Source organism: Mastigoproctus giganteus, chromosome 10, assembly GCF_048544385.1.
Source record: "Mastigoproctus giganteus isolate SK-2022 chromosome 10, ASM4854438v1, whole genome shotgun sequence".
Lineage (NCBI taxonomy): Eukaryota > Metazoa > Arthropoda > Arachnida > Uropygi > Thelyphonidae > Mastigoproctus > Mastigoproctus giganteus.
The window spans coordinates 106115055-106138459 of record NC_143584.1 but is presented as its reverse complement, the minus strand read 5'-3'; the positions used below and the strand labels follow the sequence as shown (position 1 = coordinate 106138459).

Genomic DNA, 23405 nt, shown 5'->3' with positions numbered 1-23405 from the left:
TAAGCCTGATACACCATCATCAATATCATTTATAAATACAGAAAACAACAATGGACCCAACACTGAACCCTGAGGAACTCCACTAATAACATTAGTCCACGTTGAGCAGTGTCCATTGATTACCACTCTCTGTCTTCTGCCACTCAACCATCCCTTTATCCATAGCAGCAATTTGCCTCCAATGCCACACTTCTCCAATTTGTGCAGCAGTCTTCCATGCGCAACAGTATCAAAAGCCTTTCTAAGATCCAAATATATAATATCAAAGTTATTCCCTGCATCCAGTTCTTTTGTGACTACATCATAGTATCCAATCAAATTGGTCAGACAAGACCTGCCCTTAACAAAACCATGCTGTGTCTGAGCTATAACTGAATTCTTGTCCAGATGATCCTGCAGTGCTTCTTTAACCAGTGCCTCCATTAATTTTCCTGGAACCGAAGTTAAACTAACAGGTCTATAATTACTTGTGTCAGCCTTTGATCCTCCTTTGTGAATTGGGGTTACATTTGCACATCTCCAGTCCATGGGTACCTCCCCTGAGTCCAAAGAAGCTCTCATAATTATGGCTAGGGGTTTGCTTACTTCCTTTGCTGCCTCCTTTAATATAACTGGATAGATCCCATCCACCCCTGGTGCCTTTTTTATGTTTATCCTCAGCAATTTCTCCTCCACTTTCCTCTCAGTTATTAGAAAATAATCTAGCTCACTGCCAATGTTTACTTCACCTACGACATTCCCCTTCCTGAATAACTCCTCATGTGTGAATGTAGATGCAAAATACTCATTTAGATTGTTAGCCACCTGAGCAGGATCCTCAACTGTTGAACCATCAACATCCAGTGGACCAATCTGATTCATCCCTTTCCTTCTTGAGTTTAAATAGGTAAAGAACTCTTTTCTGTTTTTCTTTGCGTCCTTTGCCAAGGATTTCTCATAATCTGCCTTTGCCTGCCTAATCTCCTTTGTGACTTGGTTACAGACCAACTTATATCTATCATAGGCTGCCATGTCACCCATTAATTTGTATGTATCCCATGCATTTTTCTTCTCTGCCATATGTCTCATTAGTTCATCTGACAACCATTTAGGCCTGAACCTTGAACAATATTTCTTGGTTGGTATGTAAAGCCTGGTAGCTTCCAAGATTAGTTCCTTGAATGCTTCCCATTTTGAATTTGCTGTTGGTAACATCATCAGTTGGTCCCACTGTATAGAAGTTAAATACTGTCTCAGACCATCATAGTCGTCTTTACGAAAGCAAAAACCCTTCCCTTTGCCTCTAATGGTAGTTACCTCCTTGAGTAAATCCCACTTCAGCACACTGTGATCACTGCCACCCAGTGGTTCCTTTATCTGCAGATTCCTAATGCATGAAGAATCACTACTGATAATCAGATCAAGAGTATTACTCCCTCTAGTTGCCTCCCGAACATGCTGGTGTAGAAAACAATCATCCAATAAATCCACAAAAGCCCTGCTAGTGTGTGAGTGACCAACCCACAAATTCCAGTCAATATCTGGGAAATTAAAATCCCCCATTATAAGACTCTCTGATTTACTGGCCCATTCTATTTCCCTGTACAGTATCTTATTATACTCATCAGAGTCATTAGGCCTATAGCACACTCCTACTCTCAATTTTGATTTACCTATGTTTATGTCACACCAAACTGACTCGACACTGCCCTGTCCATCAATGTCGACTGGCTTCACTTCCTTGGATTTTATGTGTTTTTTAACTAATAGCATAACCCCTCCTCCCCTCCTGTCCTGTCTATCCTTTCTATACACATTGTACTCCCCAAATTCCAGTTCTGCATTCCTTATATCTGTGTGACACCACATCTCTGATATCCCAACAATATCTGCCTTTGATGTTTTGAGCAATACCTCAAATTCATCAAATTTATTTACTAAACTCCTAGCATTGGTGTATACGCAAGTATACCTGCACTTGTTCCTATTCTTAGCTACCCTAACACAACCCATGTGTTTACTTGTATCACAATGACTTCCAGCAGTCTCTGAAATATCCTGCATCTTGTTTTTCAGGCTTCTGCTCATTCCAATAGAAGCAGTGCAAGAATCTCTTTCACCTCTGCCAGTGGCTACTGTTAATCCATTAGTCTTTGTCTCCCCCCCCCCCAAGCTAGCAGTTTTCCGACCCACCTAACACTGCCTCGATAGCATCAGCAAAGTTGCAGCATCTGGAGACTAGGCACCAGCGAGGTGATCTGATTGAGGTGTATAAGGCCTTGAAAATCAGCAACTGTTGTGTACAATTACTGAAGTGCACTATCTTTACATGTTATAGCAGTACATCCAATTATTACACTCTAGATCTGTGTTATGGATGAGTGGTTTGAACAGGCTCAATGCTGACGAGATACTTCTGCTTGCTCATATTAAGAACCTAAGGGGGCATAGATTCAAATTGAGGAAAGACAGTTGTAGAATAGATGTGCAGAAGTTTGCCTTTAGCCAGCGGTTAGTTGATTGTTGGAACTAACTTCACTCTGTCGTAGAAGTAGATAGCTTAAGCTTGCTTTCTTGCATCATATGTCTCAACTAATGCTAACTGGCCAACTGCCTTTTCTGCAAAAGGAGCCTTAACTCTGAGCTGGTTTGCACCCTTCCTCTACTTAGTCCACACAGCTGAAACTCTTCTGATACTTTCAACAAAAGTGTCTTCTTTGATTTCTCCATTGAAAATTCCAGCAATCTTTGTAATTTATCATACAGAGAGAGGAAAAATATAGAATCAAATTATATACACATGCTGAGAAACTAAGAATTTAAAATCAGCACCTGTTGTGTACAATTACTGAAGTGCACTCTCTTTACATGTTATAGCAGTACATACAATTATTACACTCTAGATTTGTGTTATGGAAGAGTCTGGCTGGTGCAGGTCTTTCAATTGACATTTTGCTTGCTGTCAGTCAAGATAATAAAGGAAATAATATTTAAAATTTCTCAAATAAAAGAGCTTATGAAATTTAAGTGTTGTAAATGGTATTTTCAACACTTAAATTTCACTTCACAAGCCTTGCACATTCTCTCCAGAGCCAAATTGATTGACAAGGCTCACAACATGTACTCTCTCCTATCATGTCTGGGCAGGATTGCAGACACTTTCAAATTTAATCCTAACTCAATCTTTGCCTAACATGCCCTGTACTTGTTAATTAAATTCTCAGATCTCCTACTCTTAATATCACTAATGCCCACATGTACAACAATATCTCCTTTCATACCCTTGAAATATGATATCTGCTCTACAAAGTCATCTACTTTTGCCCTCTCAGACATATCCTGGTCCACCTATCCTTTTGCACACAGCATATTTCCCTGACAATAAGCTCCTCTTCTGGGACAAATGCACTGCCTTGGAGATTGCTGCTGTTGCCAGATGCATGAGTGAGGGCTGTGGCATTAAGTTGGGCAGCTGAGAGCTTGATGGGCCCACTATTTTAATCACTTTGGGGGTGTACACGCTTTTCTCATAAATACCCATTACAATGCTGGATTTGCACTGAACACACACAAAGACTTGGCTCCATCGTGTCCCATTCCAGATAAGTCTGCAAACACTGCACAAGTAGTTCATTTTGTTAGACCATGATGAGAACTGCCTCCTTTAGTTCTTCCCTAAGCAACAGCACTCCTACTATTTCAAGTCCATTGCTTTGCTGCTCTAATCTGAGGCATGATTTTCAATTCAATTTAACCTGAGAATAATACCCTAAACTGATAGATACTTAAATGCAATAATATGTATTATTTTACCAAGTTATGACAGAAAACGAGGGAGATTTTGGCAGAGTAGGAAGACGCAGCACTGGAGGAAGGACAAATTTATAAAACCATTATCTTTCAATGAGCTTGTACAAAAATGTTTCAATATGGACGACAGTAGCAGAGTGTTGCAAGACAATGAACACACTTACATGAATATGGAATACCACACAGTGCTGTATAAACTTGAGTGGTGTCACAATTACAAGTTCTAGACCTTTTTTCATAGATCCTGAAAGAGCAAGCAAAAAGTCTTTATTGTACTGACTCAATGTTAGTAAACATTGAGTCAGTTTGGTAAGACATCAACACTGAGAAAAACAAATATGAGAACAGGAATAGTGTGTCAGTAAATTAGAATGTCTTATAATGGAGAATTTTAACTTTCCAGATATTGAAAACAGAACTTGTGGGTTAGTTTTATTGGATAACTGTTGTCTACATCAGCATGTTAGAGACAACATAAGAAAGCAAATACCCCTGATATGATTATCCGCAGTGACAATTTATGCATGAAGAATCTTCAGATAAGGAACCCCAAGGCAGCAGTGATCACATTGTATCCACATGGGAAATTTACTTAAAAAATTAAATACCACGAAATTAGCATAATTGTATTCTCTCTCTCTCTCTCTGTAACCACTAAACAGTAACGTCCTTTGGCTATTATCTGGAATTTATTGCACATTTAGGTCACCGAGGCTTGTCTCAAGCATTCTTCCAGGCACGATGGATATGTGGATATTCAAGTCCCACTTGTGAACTATGTGGACCTAAATTCAGCGAAGTTATTCTGTGACAACTAAATCTTCTGCTTGCATCTTCAATGCTGGAACTATTAGTAAACTGGAATATTCCCCACATGCAGGGCCTGAAAGAGTGCACCTGGTATACAAAAGATGACCACCCAGGTGTGAACCAATAATCAGGTACTGAGGTTTGGCATTCATATTACACAGGGGAATAATGCCCTCTGTGTCTCAAAGCAATACTAAGGTGGTAAATGACTCTAATCCACACAATAATGGCACCTCCGTAGCCAGGTGGGCAGGAGCAGCAGTGCGTAGCACACGCTTCTTGATTAGACCGGAGTTCGAGCCCGTGACCACCAAATACGGAGGATGCGGAAAGGTCAGGGAATGACCACCGCATATCCCCGGAGCAATATGGCCTTAATTGCTAATGCTCCTAAAAACCAAATAACAACAACAACACACAATAATTTTATATATTGAAAGCTTGAAGTGAGGAAACTCATGTTTAGTTTCTTTCTAGAGAAAAGGTCTGATAACCCTCAACTCTTCCGTCATGCAGTACAGTGTGTTCTCTGAGGTTATGGTGTGCTGATGCACACCATAACCTCATAATCATAGCAAGATCCAATATTACTTATATTTCAAGGGTGTTTGTTGGCCATTGAGATAGTCCACCAGACTGAACCCATTATTAACTCTCTAGAAAGCATTTGGATCAGCTAGTAACTAGGAACTGTCGAGGCTACATTATATCTAGGAGTGGAGTATATTCTTACTGTGTATATGTCATATCCAAAAATTTCATTAATTTACACATCCCCTCCCATCAAAAATAGTCAAACTAATAGAACAAACCAATTTGCAAAAATATTTAAACCTCCCAAAAACTTCCTCATTCACTTGAAAAATACATGTGGACTCAGCTCTAATCTCAATGATTTCCATTTCCATCTGCAATCTGCCAAGCTTCACTTAATTGCAAGCCTAGTTATTGGTTGCAGCAACCACCACCCATTTCAGTTGCCCTAATTATTCTCTCTGTGATTCCTTTTTGCTTCAAAGGTGGTACCTATGCATATATATCCACACTGATATTCCTTGTCAGGTACTTCCTAATTTGGAAAATCTCTCTATCCTAATCTGTCAAATTCATCTGTTTCCCCTCTAGTGTGTTATGGGCTTAATGAACAACCGTACAGATATACAGAATGGGCTAGTAAATCATAATGAATTATAATGGTAGACATTAACTTTACAGATATTGACTGGACCTTGTATGTTGGTTACTTACACAGCATGTTAGAGAGACATGCTGTGTAAGTCACAGCATGTTAGAGAGACAAGAGAAAGCAATACTCCTTGATCTGATTATTAGCAATCATCTTTCTTACATCAAGAAATTGCAGATAAAAGACCCACCAGGTGGCATTGATCACAATGTATTGATGTGGGATTTACTTAGAGATGTAACTATTGTCAAAGGCAGAAGGAAGGGCTTTTGCAAAGGTGACTACAGTGGTCTCAGAGTGTTTTTAAATTATATGCAATGGAACCAACTGATGAAGTTAACAATGACAGATTCTAAATAGGAAGCATTCGAGGATGTTACTGATGAAGCTACTAGGCTTTTTATCAACTAAGAGATATATTCAAGGCACAGACCTAAATAGATATCAGATGAACTGATGATACCTAAATGGCTATCAGATGAACTGATGATACCTAAATGGCTATCAGATGAACTGGTGAATAAAAATACATGGGTTGCATATAAATTATCAGGTCATACAGATGCCTACATTACAGATAAACTAGTCTGCAAATCAAGTCACAAAAGAGCTTCTAAGACAGAGTGCAAGAGGTCTCTAGCAAAGAATGCAATGACTTCTTTAGTTATGCGAACAGTAGACAGAAAGGACAAACTGAATGGATATTTTGCATCTCTATTCACACATGAGAATTTTTTTAGGGATTCCAGAAATGAGTTAAATTCCATCCAAAAGCCGAATGCTTTTGTGATAACAGAGAGGATAGCTGAGGAGAAATTGTTGAAAGCTAAATGTGAAAAAAAAAAAAAAAGCACCTGAGGTGGATGTGATCTATCCAGTTTTATTAAAGGAGGCAGAAAAAGAGGTAAGCAAACCTTTACACATGATTATGAGAGCATCCCTGGATTCAGGGTTAGTCCCATAGACTGCAGCTAACATCTGCCGAGTATGGGCTTGGCACACCCAGGGTCCTGAGCTGGATATCATCATTCTTCTCTTCCTTGTGATTCCCTTCTACTTCTGACTCTTGTTTTCTCTCTCTCAGTGTAACCCAGAATTTTTTTTTTTTTTTTTTGGCTGGTGCAGCAAAAGCCTCAGGTTTCCTTGCACCATATGGCTAATGATAATAATAATGTACAAATTTATTCTCACTTAACAGTGCGGGGGGGGGGGATCAAAGGGAGACATCAGTAATCATAAACCTGTTAGCTTGACTTCTATAGAAAAAAAAAAAAAAAATGGAGTTACTGGTTAAAGAAGTAATGCAGGATCATCTAGACAGGAATGCAGTTATACTGTAGTCACAGCATGGATTTGTTAAGGAACGATCTTGTCTGACCAACCTGATTGGATACTATGACACAGTAACAAAAGAACTGGATGCAAAAAATAAGTTTCACATTATAAATTGAGATTTTAGAAAAGCTTTGATACTATTGCACAAAAAATACTGCTAGAGTAAAATCTCGTTGATACAAACTCGGTTTATACAAAATACTCATTTATATGAAGCAACAAACTTCTATCTGTTGTTGTGTAAGTGGGTAGCTTGAATATTTTCAAGGAAGAACTGAACAAATTATTGGAGTGAATGGACTGAGAGGTGATTTATAATAATATGAGATTATTTACATTGCTCACAGAACTGTGGAATTAGATACTGACTATGAATACAAAAATATATTACATTGCTGCATTTGCAATATACAACTATGTAATATATTAAAAATAAAAAACATCATTATTTTAATAATCTTTATAATCCTGCAAGTTTAGATCAGTTATGTGATCAATAGTATAGTGTCTTAGATTAAGTTAATGAGCATGCAAAAAAAAAAAAAAAAAAAGAAAGAAAGAAATACAAGGTAGATGAAGTTGTTGTTATTTGGTTTTTAAGAGCATTAGCAACTAAGGCCATATTGCTCCGGGAATATGCGGTCGTCATTCCCTGACCTTTCCGCATCCTCCGTATTTGGCAGTGACGGGCTCGAACCCCGGCCTAATCAAGAAGCGTGTGCTACGCACTGCTGCTCCTTCCCACCTGGCTACGGAGGCGTCTGTAGATGAAGTGAATGTCCAGATAATTATGAAAAGTTCTATTTTAACCTCAGGATGCAATTTCACAATTCAGTAAGTAATGTATATAATCTCATATTTACTATCACAGTAACATTATATTTTTAATATTGTAATGTAATCATATTGTGATATTAACATGTTAATATGTTTTCATTCTCTATCATAAAAAGACATGGCATGATTCAAAATTGTTGCAGGATGTTTCCACCATCTAATGATTGCTAACTTCCTCTTAAACCGAATTCCCATCAAGATGGCCAAGGATATCAGCTACAATATTTTGTGTACTCGTTCGCATCCTAAGATCTGTTGCCTGTTACTCTGTTCAGAACTGTAACACATATTGGGTGGTTAACTAAAGGAAATTGATGTGAATACTTCAGTTCAATTTATATATGTATTACAGTAACATGCAAAATAGCCCCAAAAATGAATGCAGCCAATTACGGTTCTTTCTACCCTATCTAAACATAACCATGTAAACTACAAAAAAAAAAAGAGAGCAAATATCTTACCTGTGCTTCCTATGCTTTGTCCCGTCAAAGTATAAACTGGATATGTGTATTCTCCCCAGCCATTCACTGTTTTAGCACGCACCTGAAATCAATATTTAAGTTGTTTTAGTAATTATTGTTGGGATATCAAAGATGTGGAGAGATATAAGGAATGCAGAATTGGAATTTTGGGAGTACAATGTGTACAGGAAGGATAGACAGGGCAGGAGGGGTTACGTATTAAGTTAAGAAACACATAAAATCTAGGGAAGCGCATCCAGTTGATGTTGGTGGACAATGCAATGCTGAATCAGTTTGGTGTGACAAGCACTGGGAAAGTGAAATTGAGAGTAGGAGTGTATTATAGGCCTAATGACTCTGATCAGTATAATGAACTACAGTACAGAGAAATAGAGTGGGCCAGTAAATCAGATTGCCTTATAACGGGGGATTTTAGCTTCCCAGATATTGGCTGAGACTTCTGCGTTGGTCACTTGCACACCAGCAAGGCTTCTTTGGATGACTCTTTTCTACAGCAATAGCATGTTCGAGAGGCAACCAGAGATAGTGATTCTTCATGCATTACGAATCTGCAGATAAAGGAACCACTAGGTGGCAATAATCACAGTGTGCTGATGTGGGATTTACTCAAAGATGTAACTACCATCAGGGGTAAAGGGAAGAGTTTTTGCTTTCATAAAGGTGACTATGATGGTTTGAGACAGTTTTTAAAGTCTATACAATGGGACCAACTGATGATGTTACCAAGAGCAAATTCTAAATGCATTCAAGGAATTAATCTTGGAAGCTACAAGGCTTTTTGTCCCAACTAAGAAATACTGTTCAAATTTTGGGCCTAAATGGATTTCAGATAAACTAATAACACAAGTGGCAGAGAAAAAATTGCATGGGATGCATATAAAATCAGGTGACACAGTAGATATAAGCTATCGTGTAATCAAGTCACAAAGAAGTTAGGCAGGTGGAGGCAGTTTACAAGAAATTTTTGGCAAAGGATGCAAAGAAAAACATTAGAGTGTTCTTTACTTATGTGAACTCTAGAAGGAAGGGGATGAATCAAATTGGTCCACTTGACATCAACAGTTCGACTGCGGAAAACTCTGCTCAGGTAGCTGACAAACTAAATGAGTATTTTGCATCTGCATTCACACATGAGGAGTTATTCAGGAGAGGAATGCCAGAAGTTTATCAAACTCAGGCAGTGAGCTAAATGATTTTGTAATAACTGAGAACAAAGTGGGAGAGGAAATTGTTGAAGTTCAACAAAAGAAAGACACCTGGAGTGGATGGGATCTTGTTATTGTTATTTGGCTTTTAGGAGCATTAGCAACTAAGGCCATATTGCTCCGGGGATATGCAGTGGTCATTCCCTGGTCCTTTCCGCATCCTCTGTATTTGGTGGTCACGGGCTCGAACTCCAGTCTAATCAAGAAGCGTGTGCTACACACTGCTGCTCCCGCCAACCTGGCTACGGAGGCACCGGATGGGATCTATCCAGTTATATTAAAGGAAGCAGCAAAGGAAGTAAGCAAACCTTTAGTCACAATTCTGAGTGCTTCCTTGGACAAAGGGAAGATCCCCATTGACTGGAAATGTGCAAATGAGACCCCAATTCACAAATGGGCATCAGAGGGTGACACCCATTAGTTAAACTTCTGTTCCGGGGGAATTAGCATTAGCATTAGTAGAGGCATATGATGCAAGAAAGCAAGCTTATTCAGCATCAGCCAAAAAAAAAAAAAAAAACCCACTCCCATTTCACCCCTCTGTTCGTTCGAAATACCTGTCCAGTTGAGCCTTAAATTTGTTTAGGCTATCAACTTCAACAACAAGTGATGGAAGTCGGTTCCACCAACCAACCACCCGCTGGCCAAAGGCAAATTTCCGCACATCTATCCGACATCCGTCCTTCCTCAATTTGAATTTATGCCCTCTCAGGTGATTATTCTGAGCAAGATGAAGAATCCCATTGGCATTGAGCATGCTCAAACCATTCAAAGCCTTATACATCTCTATCAGATCACCTCGCCGGTGCCTTGTCTCCAGACTCTGTAATTTGCAAAACTTACGCCTTTCTTCGTAAGAGCAACCCTTTGTTCCATTCACTAATCTTGTTGCCCTTCTCTGTACCCGTTCCAGCAGCTCTACATCCTTCTTGAAATGAGGCCTCCAGACCTGTATACAGTACTCAAGGTGTGGCCTAACCAGTGCCTTATACAAGGGAATAATCACCTCCTTATAAATAAGACACCATGAGCTACTCTTGCAGCTCGTCTGCACTGGTCAGAGAACTTCATATCTGCCTGCACAATTACCCCCAGGTCCTTTTCATTCTCCACCACTGTCAGTGTAGTACCGCAGAGTTGATACGTTGCTCTGGGGTTACTGTTTCCCATATGTAGTACTTTACATTTGTCAATGTTAAACTTCATTTGCCACCTCTCAGCCCATCTGTTCAACCTTTCCAGATCCTGTTGCAGCAGCATAGCGTCAGCAGTGTCCTTAACAACCCTGCCAACCTTTGTATCATCTGCAAACTTGGACATTAAACTTGATATCCCATCATCAATATCATTCATAAACACCGAAAACAACAACGGACCCAACACTGAACCCTGAGGAACTCCACTAATAACATTAGTCCACGTTGAGCAGTGTCCATTGATTACCACTCTCTGTCTTCTGCCACTCAACCATCCCCTTATCCATAGCAGCAATTTGCCTCCAATGCCACACTGCTCCAATTTGTACAGCAGTCTTCCATGTGCAACAGTATCAAAAGCCTTTCTAAGATCCAAATATATAATATCAAAGTTATTCCCTGCATCCAGTTCTTTTGTGACTACATCATAGTATCCAATCAAATTGGTCAGGCAAGACCTGCCCTTAACAAAACCATGCTGCGTCTGAGCTATAACTGAATTCTTGTCTAGATGATCCTGCAGTGCTTCTTTAACCAGTGCCTCCATTAATTTTCCTGGAACAGAAGTTAAACTAACAGGTCTATAATTACTTGTGTCAGCCTTTGATCCTCCTTTGTGAATTGGGGTTACATTTGCACATCTCCAGTCTATGGGTACCACCCCTGAGTCCAAAGAAGCTCTCATAATTATGGCTAGGGGTTTGCATACTTCCTTTGCTGCCTCCTTTAATATAACTGGATAGATCCCATCCACCCCAGGTGCCTTTTTTATGTTTATCCTCAACAATCTCTCCTCCACTTTCCTCTCAGTTATTACAAAATCATCCAGCTCACTGCCAATGTTTACTTTACCTACATCATTCTCCTTCCTGAATAACTCCTCATGCGTGAATGTAGATGCAAAATACTCGTTTAGATTGTTAGCCACCTGAGCAGGATCCTCAACTGTTGAACCATCAATATCCAGTGGACCAATCTGATTCATCCCTTTCCTTCTCGAGTTTAAATATGTAAAGAACTCTTTTCTGTTTTTCTTTGCATCCTTTGCCAAGGATTTTTCGTAGTCTGCCTTTGCCTGCCTAATCTCCTTTGTGACTTGGTTACAGACCAACTTATATCTATCATAGGCTTCCATGTCACCCATTAATTTGTATGTATCCCATGCATTTTTCTTCTCTGCCACATGCCTCATTAGTTCATCTGACAACCATTTAGGCCTAAACCTTGAACAATATTTCTTAGTTGGTATGTAAAGCCTGGTAGCCACCAAGATTAGTTCCTTGAATGCTTCCCATTTTGAGTTTGCTGTTGTTAACATCATCAGTTGGTCCCACTGTATAGAATTTAAATACTGTCTCAGACCATCATAGTCGCCTTTACGAAAACAAAAACCCTTCCCTTTACCTCTGATGGTAGTTACCTCCTTGAGTAAATCCCACTTCAACACACTGTGATCACTGCCACCTAGTGGTTCATTTATCTGCAGATTCTTAATGCATGAAGAATCACTACTGATAATCAGATCAAGAGTATTGCTCTCTCTTGTTGCCTCACGAACATGCTGATGTAGAAAACAATCATCCAATAAATCCACAAAAGCCTTGCTAGTGTGCGAGTGACCAACCCACAAATTCCAGTCAATATCTGGGAAATTAAAATCCCCCATTATAAGACTCTCTGATTTACTGGCCCACTCTATTTCCCTGTACAATATCTTATTATACTCATCAGAGTCATTAGGCCTATAGCACACTCCTACTCTCAATTTTGATTTCCCTATGCTTATGTCACACCAAACTGACTCGACACTGCCCTGTCCATCGATGTCGACTGGCTTCACTTCCTTGGACCTTATGTGTTTCTTAATTAATAGCATAACCCCTCCTCCCCTCCTGTCCTGTCTATCCTTTCTATACACATTCCTATGTATTCTAAGTAGTTTCTCTTGTATTTGCAGTTTATATGTATTGAATATGATGTCTCTAGTTAATTGTTAGATTCCTCTGGTTATCTGTAGCGGGAATCATGTCTTTGTATAATTTTTTTTATTGAATAAAGAATTTTATTATTATTATTATTAAATGAAAAAATTATACAATTGAAGAAAGGTTAAAGATTATTGAAAGAGTTAAAAGTGGAGAAACAAAATGCAGTATACATTCCACAATGTGCAATTCCATTCCATTTCCATTTATTTGTATGCACAATTATTACACACACACATATATATATTATATACAATTTTATATACATTAGCATTCTCATTGCACATACATAAGACATTATATTGTACCTCCTGGTGCACTTCGTACGTATATCCCAGAGTCAAGGGTGGCTGCTAGGCAAAAGCCCATCTCCACCTAGTTCATCTGTTTTGGCATAGAACCTCAACAAATCTAGCCTAAAAACATTTGCGAGGTATTTTACTACCATCAATATAAGACAGCGCCCTTCTCTAGGCCTGGGTTTACATTATGTATTTGTGCTGAATGCACAAGTCCTGCACCCACCGGATGTAGTGCAATACCAGTGGGTGTCCACAAATGAATTGCTAGTGAAGAACTTCCACAAATTTTCCTCAGTTACACCCACTAATTATTATATTAAACAGATGTATACAATACTTTTTTTTTTAAATATGCTCAGTCTCTGAATTACTGAGAACCAAGAAAACAATATATAATATACAATGGACAATTAACAACACTGTCTACTCTGTCTGCTTGAACTTTCAAACCTCTCGACAAGCACAATCAGATAGCTACTAAATGATTCTCATAAGCCTTGTGTTTCACAGAAACCAATCTTTACAATAACAATTGACATAAATCTTGTCAATAACAATTGGACAAAATCAATGCAACATTAATTAACATAAATCAACACAATAACAATTATCTTAAATCTTCTGTTTACACTTAAACCTTTTGTCTTTTGGTCATTTGTGAAGTCAATTCCCAGAAGAAGTTGAAGTTCTTAGCTGAGTCCTCAATATGAAAACTGATCTTGAGAAAGTTTGCAGAGCAGTAAAGTCATTATGGTCTTCAACTAAGATATTTACATTGTTCTCCAATACGGTTGGAACCGCAGACATTAAATCCGTTCTAGGTTGAGAGTACAATGGACAGTTCAGAAGTACATGAATCCACGTTTCATATTCCCCGCATGTGCAGTAAGGATCAGGCTCCAGGCCACGCTAAAATAACTTAGCCCGGAGGAACCCATGCCCTGTTAGCAGATAAGAAGTTGTCATAGAAGGTCTAAACCATGAAATAACTCCAGAGGTTGTTGAGAATTCCACTTGCACAATATACTTTCTTGTTACAAGACTAAATTCGCTCTCATCCCATCTTTTTTGCCAGACAACAGTAAATTCCTTCCAAAGCCTTTTCTTCTCCCTTTTAAAGTTGCTGGCTGAGTCAGTCGTAATTTCAAACATTGTCTCAGACTGTCCTTTTTTTAGGTAGTAAATCAAACCCCAAAAAGCAATATATAAATCTGGATATAAATCTTCAGCACAGCGTTCCAGAGGAGAGGTCCCTCTGGAACGCAGAGAGGTCCAACACTGATCCTTGGGGCATCCTCTTGAAATCTGAGCCCAGTGTGTAAGATGTTTTGCCACCACCTTAATATGTCTGTCGCTAAAGTACAATCACATAACACTGTAGATATACGCTCCTGCGGGCGCTTTCCCACCATAAAGTGTCAAACACGCCCTGAAAGTCCACAAACACAGCAAGTGAGTTGGACACAGTTGGTCAGAAGATTTATAGCGTCTTCAGTTGACCATCCTTTCTTGAAGCCATATTGTGCTTCTGAACATAACTGATAATCTTCTAACATTTTTTGGATTCTTGTGCAAATCCAGAAGGAACAATCTTCTATGGATAAAAGAGGAATTACATTAATTCACAAACTCCACAGAAATATTGTGCAACCTTGATGAAGTAGGCCTCCAAAGAAAGAAAACCTGACTTTGTGAAACAGTAATATAGACAAATGCTTAATCAATGATTTCTACAGAAGCATAATGAAGAAGTACCAATAAATGGGGTAATTTTGAAAGCACGGGCACTTAAATTTCATAAAATACTTGGTGAAGATGATGACACATTTAAAGCTTCTGAAGGGTGGCTTTGGAGATGGAAGGCTCATCATGGTATATACCAGCTTAGTCTTATACACGAATCTGCATTTGGTGGCATTACAGCAGCAGAAGCGCTTCCTGTATTTCTGCGTGATGTGATTCAAGGTTGTGAATTCACAGATGAACAGTTGACGAAACAAAGCTATAATATAATCTTCTCCCCAACAAATCAACTGATATTAAAAAAACACCCAACAAAGTAGACGTGTAAACTAACAAAGAGAAAATTACTGTGTACAAACAAAACCAGAAATCACAAATCACTTTTACTGATGCACAATGGCTAAAGCCATTGTGCATCAGTAAAAGCCAAAGTCCCTGGTGTTTTAAGCACATCAACATGAAATCTCTACCTGATTTATAAAAATAGTTCCTGCCTGATTTATAAAAAACAATTACTTAGATGAAGAGTGATATTTTTACTTGGTTTGAAAGTGAGTTTGTACCATTGGTGAGATGCCACCTGCTTTCCAAAAAAATTTGAAGAAAAGACTCTGTTAGTGTGGGATCACTGTTCAGCTCATTCTTCAGCTGATGTCCTGAAATCAAAAGATGGCAAAATCAGAGTCACTTCTCTGCAAAAGGAACGCAACTGTACTAATTCAGTACATGGATCAGAACATTATTTGAGCCTTCAAAGCCTAGTATCATGGTGTGCTACTTACTGGTGTTGTGAAATCATTAAGTTCTAGAACTTCTGTCTGAAAACATTAACACTGAAAGATGTTGCGTACAATATTGGATTAGTGTGGGAGAAAGTAAGCTCAACAGCAACCAAAACTGCTGGAAAAAATGTATTAGAAAAGACTAGATCATTAATAATAACCTTAAATTAGCAACATTTTCAGAACAAGAATCAAAGGCTGCTTGTAACGTACTTGGTGGCAGTCTTGGAGAAAATGACCTGGCTGCTTGGATTTAGATGGATGAAAAAGCTTCAGTTATGTATTACCTGAGCAAATAAGAAATTTCAGCCACTATGAAGAGTGGAAACACAATCAACAAACAGAAGGCCAGTGACATAGGAAATGACTCAAAAGAATAATGTGGATGACTTGTGTAAGGAATAAGCACCGGATTTCAAAGTGCTTGAAAACATTAATGAGGTGATGGCATAGTTAGAACATCAGAAGGACAGTGAACATCTTCATTTATTACATCAGACCACTAATAAGAATTATGTACTGAAAAAATCCTGCCATCAGTTCTGACAAACTAAATTACATGACTATTTCAGAACAGATGTGTAAAATATAAGTCCATAACAGCATTGTGTATTAGTAGAATGTAAAGGGAATAATATAATACTTTATATCTTTTAGTCTTATACTCATAATACTTTAATACTTTACATCTTTTTGTCTGTATACTCATAAAACATTAAAACAAGTATTTATTTATTAAGTAAAGTGTATATATGTTAAAAAAAAAAAAAAAAACTGGCAAAAAAAAATGGTAAAATCTTTTTAGCTATAACATGCATCACTTATAATGTGCATATTAAAGTTGTTGTCTGATGCCCATGTTATATCGAGGTTGCACTGTATTAATAAAAATAATATTATAATTATATCCTGATTTTTCAAGGTATAATTATAACCATAATAATTATATCTCAAAAAAAAAGAATCCTCACTCTAACGTAATCTTCACCCTATCCACACAATCAAGACACTCACGAAGATCAACCGCCAAACAGATGTTTAATCCTAAAATGTCCAAATCCCTATGCTCTCTCTCTGGAAATCCCCACCCTCAGGTAAAAACTTTACCTGAATTTTGATTCAAAAATTCCCGGCCTGAGAGCACAGAACATATAAATATAATTAATAAAACCACTGTCTTGGTATGTGAGGCTGACGGGGTCATAAGGACAGCATTCCTGTAATGCTGTCCTTCTATGTATTCATGGAATGTAAGTATTCATGGCTATATATTTACTTAAGTTTAATTTTATTTAATTTTATTAAATTTTAATCTCCGATTTCTAAGCAAGATCATATATCTCTATTGGGGATTACTCTGACTTCTAATCTCTCTTGGCATAAGCACATTACAAATAGTGCTTCCTCTGCATCTAAAAAACTGGGTTTTCTCTTTCACTCTTGACATTACTTTTCTTCCAAACAGCTATTCACTCTGTACAAATCTCAAATCTGCCCTACCATGGAATACTGTTCCCACATCTGGAGGGGTACCCCAAAAATCTCTCTCAGGCTTCTAGATTAATTAATGACTCATCTCTAAAAGAGTCCCTCCAATCTCTGTCTCATGGATGTTCTGTTTCTGCTGCATGACTTTTAAACTTCAACTTCCGTTTTCTGGAACAACCTTCCTTCATATGTATTTCCTGAAAATTACAATCTACAGAAGTTGAAGTCTAATGTCAACAAGTATCTTCTTTCATCTTCTCAATCTTCAGTCCATGCATGGTACTAAGTACTATAGGTTCTAATACCTCTCGTGTTTGGGGTTTTCATAAAAAAAAAAAAAAAACGAAAAAACTTATTAACTAAATTATCAACTGATTTAAAAAATTATTTAAACTGCTAAAATTAACCTTTAATAGATGTTTACTAATAGCTATCTGTTGACTAATTCATGTTCTATTATGCATATAAGTCTAATCTGCAGCCATTATCAATCTACTGCAGGATGGAGGCCTCCTCAACAAGTCATATTGAGGATTATGGATCATAATCTGCCATGCTGGTCTAATGTGGGTTGGCAGATTGACTGTATTTAGCAGTCAGGGGCTTGAACCAAGCATACTCAAAGAGCACATGCCACTGCACTCCTGCTGCTGACCACTCGGCTACAGAGGCCATCATACATATAAGTACTAAAAGCTAAATATTAAAAGTAAGAAATGTGTAATTAAATTAACAACTCTATGTAAGCAAAGTCACCATAATCTATCAGTTCCTATCTTTATAGTCATTGAAGTCCACAAAACATCTGAGAATAATCTGTAATTATTGTTTATAATAATAATAATAATTAATGGAGGCACTGCTTAAAGAAGCACTACAGGATCATCTAGACTAGACTAGACTGCAGTTATGGTTCAGACACAGCATGGGGTTATTATGGGGAAGTCTTATCTGACCAATTTGATTGGATACTTCAATGAGGTCACAAAGGAACTGGATGCAAAAAATAATTTTGATATCATACACTTGATTTCAGGAAAGCTTTTGATACTGTTGTACATGGAAAACTACTGTACAAGTTGGTTTGTTTGTTTGTTATTTGGTTTTTAGGAGCATTAGCAACTAAGGCCATATTGCTCCGGGAATATGCGGTGGTCATTCCCTGACCTTTCCACATCCTCCGTATTTGGTGGTCATGGGTTCGAACCCCAGTCTAATCAAGAAGCATGTGCTACGCACTGCTGCTCCTGCCCACCTGGCTGTACAAGTTGGACCAGTTGGGAATTAAGGGCAAGTTGCTGCTATGGATAAAGGGATGGTGGAGTGGGAGAAGACAGAGAGTGGTAATCAATGGACGCTGCTCTTCGTGGACTAATGTTATTAGTGGTGTCCTGATATACCTTCATAAATGATATTGATGAACATATATCAAGCTTAATGTAAAGTTTGCAGATGATACGAAGGTTGGCAGGGTTGTTAATGACACTAATGGCAATACGCTACTGCAACAGGATCTAGAAAAGTTGAGCAGATGGGCTGAGAGGTGACAAATGTAAAGTACTGCATATGGGTAGCGGTAATCCCAGAGTAACTTATTAACTGTGTGATACTACACTCAGGGTGGTAGAGAATGAAAAAGACCTCGGTGTAATTGTGCAGTCAGATGTGAAGTTTTCTGAGCAGTGCAGAAGGTCTGCAAGATTACCTTATGGTGTCTTGTCATTGATATACAGGAATTTTTCTAGCAGGGATGATGAGGTGATTATCCCCTTGTATAAGGCAACGATCAAGCCACACCTTGAGTACTGTATACCGGTCCGGAGGCCTCATTTTAGGATGGATGTAGGGCTGCTTGAATGAGTACAGAGAAGGGCGACGAGATTGATGAATAAAACAAAAGGTTGCTCTTACAAAGAAAGATTTAAGTTCTGCAAATTGCAGTGTCTAGAGACTAGGCACCTGTGAGATGATTTGATTGAGGTGTATAAGGCCTTGAATGGTTTGAGCAAGCTCAATGCTGATGGGATTCTTCCTCTTGTCAGATTAATTGCCTGAGGGGACAAATTCAAATTGAGGAAAGACAGTTGTAGAATAAATGTGTGAAAATTTGCCTTTATCCAGCTGATACTTGATTGTTGGAACAAACTTCCATCTGTCGTTATAGAATTTGGCAGCTTAAATAAATTCAAGGCAGAACTAGACAAACATTTGTAGTTAATGGGTGGGTAAAATGGGAAAGTTTTTTTTTTTTTTTTTTTTTTTTGGGATGCTATATAAGCTTGCTTTTTTGGATCATATGCCTCTATTAATGCTAATTATTGCAATTCTTATATGAAAAGAACTTCATATATTCAAGTTAATATTAAGATTAAATAAGATAAAAAAAAAAAACGTATGAAGATTATCTCCTCTGACAGTTATATTGATTCTGTTATATTGATTCTGTTTTTTTGGCTATTGAAATTACAATTTACAGAACTCAAATCTTTCATATTATGAATACTTTTTTTGTGTCTGCTGACTAATCTTGTTGCTCTTCTTTGCATATTTTCCAACAGAATCTTTGACCTTCCAAAATTGTATGCAGTACTCAAAATGGGGCTTAATCACTACCTCATAAAAAGGAAAATAAGATTTTAGTTCCTCCTGTCAAAATATACATACATATATATATATATATATATATAATCAACAGAACTTGAACTGTCCTAGCAGCCCATCTGCACTGCTCAAAGAACATCACATTGGATAGTGTAATTACACCTAGGTCTTTTTCATTCTTCACTACTTTGAGTTTGGCACCACTGAAATGTAGTAGTAGTTGAGGCTTGTGATACAAGAAAGCAAGCTTATGTAGCATCAGCAAAAAAAAAAAAAAAGTTTCACACATCCAATCCTTCTAAACAATTGTCCAGTTCCTCCTTGAATTTATTTAAGCTATCAACTTATACAATGACAGATGAAAGTTTGTTCCAACAATCAAGTATCAGCTGGCTAAAGGCAACTTTCCACACATCTCTTCTACAACTGTCTTTCCTAAATTTGAATTTATGCCCCCTTAGGTTGGTAATCTGAGCAAGAGAAAGAATCCCATCAGAAATGAGCCTGCTCAACCCATTCAAGGCCTTATATACCTCAATCAGATCACCTCACAGGTGCCTTGTCTCCAGATGCTGCAAATTGCAGCATCTGGAGACTAGGCAGATGCAAGGTGATCTGATTGAGGTGTATAAGGCCTTGAATTGAATGAGTTGAGCAGGCTCTATTCTGTTCAGAATAACGTATATTATTCTGGGATTTTTACTACCCAAATGCACATCTTGCATTTATGTTACACCTCAAGTGCTATTTTTCATTCCATCTGCCTAATTTATCCAGGTCTTTGTGGAGGAAACTATTCTTATTACTGTCATTAACCACTCTGACCACCTTTCTATTATCAGCAAATTCAACATTAAACTTGATATGCATTTCTCGATATTGTGAATAAATATTTAAAATATTGAAGGGGCTCCATACCTAACCCTCCTGGATTCCATTAATTTTCAATCACTTTTTGTCCCGACACACAATCATCTTTATCAACAGTGGTAACTTTCCCCTAATGCCATACCTGCTCCAATTTGTACAGCAGTCTTTCATGTTGAACAGTATCAAAACCTTTTAGGAAGGATGTAGAGTTGCTATAACGAGTACAAAGAAGGGCAACAAGATTGGTGAGGGAAACAAAGGGGGTGCTCTTACCAAGAAAGGCTTAAGTTCTGCAAACTGGGGCACCTGGAGAGTAATATAACTGGACAGATTTTTAAATATAACTGGACAGATTCCATCAGTCTCAGTTGCCTTATTTACTTTTAGCTTTTACAACTTCTTCTTTTCTGCTTTCACTTATCATAAAATCATTCAGCTCCCTAAAAACATCTTCCTGTGTGACTATCAAAGTAAAATATTTATTCTACCCATCAGCTATCTGAGTAGGATCATCAACAGTTACACAATTCATATTCAGAGGGCCAACGTTGTTCATCCCTTTCCTTCCAGCATTAACATAAACAAAGAATACTTTTCTTGCATGACTAACCATCTTAGTAATTTGGTTTTGGATTAGTTTAAATCTACTGTAGGTTTCTATGTCCTCTGATAATTTATAACCATCCCATGCATTTTTTTATCTGCTATTTTATACTATTCTTTACATGCTCTTCAAAAAGTGTTCCATTACTTTTATATTGCTACTTCCCACACTCCAAAATGACTTCTTTCTCTTCACTCTAGATTGGATAATTCTTTTCCAATCTTCTAATAGTGTCTCTACTTTCTCCCATATATTTTGATGAAACTTTCAAGCCTAAAAAGAAAAAAAAAAAAAAAAAAGGCAAGTAAGGCTCCTGGAGTTGATGGCATATACCAAGTAATTTGAGCAGCCTCCGTAGCCGAGTGGGCAGGAGCGGAAGAGCAGTAGCACACGCTCTTTGAGTAGACCGGGGTTCAAGCCCCTGACTGCTGAATACGGTCGATCTGCCAACCCGCACTGGGCCAGCGTGGCAGATTATGGTCCATTTCCCTCAGCATGAATTGTTGAGGAGACTTCCATCCTGCAGTGGGTTGATAATTGCTGCACTTTACCTTTTTTTTTACCAAGTAATTTTGAGGGAGGTGGCCAGAGAGTGTATTGAACCATTGTCATTAATTATGAAGGAATCATTAGGCTCAGGAGATATTTCTTTGGAGAGAAGAAATACCAATGTATCGCCAATACATAAAAGTGGTTCTAAGAATTAAATCAGTTACTACAGCCTGGTTAATTTGACTTCAGTGATAGGGAAAATCTTAGATGAAATTACTAAAAGTGCAATCCAGAGACATTTAGATAGAAATAACATTCTGAAAGATATACAACATAGTTTTCTTAAGGGAAAATTATGTATTTTGATGGTTATTCAAGAGCTGGATGGGGGGAATAATTTTGACAAGTTTATGTGGATTTTAGCAAGGTATTTGATTCAAACCCTCATGAGAGATTACTGTATAACCTGGAACATGTTGGGATTACTGGAAAGGTACCAAGATGGCCAGGGCAGAAAGCAGAGGGTTGCAATTAATGGATATTCTTCAGATTGGTGTAACATCAGAAGTGGGGTCGCCCAAGGATCAGTTCTTTGGCTACTATTGTTTCTGATCTTCATAAACTATACTAACAAAGGAATAAGGGGTGTGATATCAAAAATTGCAGATGATGTAAAGATTGGGAGAGTCATTAATGATCAGCACCAAGTAGCACTCCTGCAGGATGGCTTGAACAGGCTTCAAGAATGGTCAGAAAAGTGGCAGCTAAGTTTTATTGAAGCAAAATGCCAGGTCTTACACTTGAAGGGGTGGAATTAAAAAACAGTACAGGAAGAATGGATCTGGGAATTACAATACAGGCAGATATGAAGATCTCTGAAAAGTGCAAACAGGTGGCCAGGAAACCCCCATGGTATCCTATTGATGATTTATTGAACACTATCCTGTAGAGGTGGTGGTGGGATTATGACTTTGTATCTTGATTATCGTAAGATATTGAATTATAAGAAATAAATTATATAAATGGTTTTGTTTAAATGTGAATTATTTTTAACACCATTGTTATACGAGAAAGGGCTCTTATAATGTGGTTATAAATACAAAACTTTTTTTTTTTTTGTTATCTTACTTCAAATTTGAGCCCTAATGCTTTCTCAAAATTTCTCCTCCTCCACGTTAATGCCATTTTTAATTCAAAATGCTTTTAATTTCGTTTATTTTACAATGTGCGTACAGAATTATTCTAAAGATTTGATATTCTCACTAAAATAATTTATTACATTTTTTTATTTCAATTGCTTACAGAATAATTATTCTTTAATTATTCTGTAGGCAATAATTATGAAAAGGAAATTATTCTTTAGAATAATTTCCTTTTCATATTGCTTATCATTCTACGAATATATAAACAACTGTTGATTTGTTTTAATTCTTACCTGTTACCTCTAACTCAGCATTAGTAGGATTATAAATGCAAACAAACAAATTATGCATTTCGTTCAATCCTGATTTCGTTTTCTCTTCAGTTCTTACTTTGTTTCAGAAGAGTAAATCAGTTTCTTTCAAGATTCTTTCCTTTTTAATTCATTATTTTTCCAATTATCTAATCTTTGATTAGTTAGAAAATTTTTTTTTTTTAGAAGTACTTAGTATTTTTTTTTTCTTTGTGATAATTCAGTGTTTATTAAGTTGCAAAATT

At 37.6% G+C, this 23405-nt stretch overlaps 1 protein-coding gene across 2 annotated transcripts in view; it reads right to left on the bottom strand.

Annotated features, from left to right (window-relative positions):
• LOC150079203 (ephrin type-B receptor 1-B-like) overlaps positions 1-23405 on the bottom strand; it is a 452380-nt gene that overhangs the window by 169555 nt on the left and 259420 nt on the right. For both annotated transcript variants that reach the window (XM_090383683.1, XM_090383684.1), the window contains exon 7: positions 8419-8500. In XM_090383683.1, coding sequence (XP_090239809.1) covers positions 8419-8500 — 82 coding nt within the window. The remainder of the gene's footprint in view (positions 1-8418; positions 8501-23405) is intronic.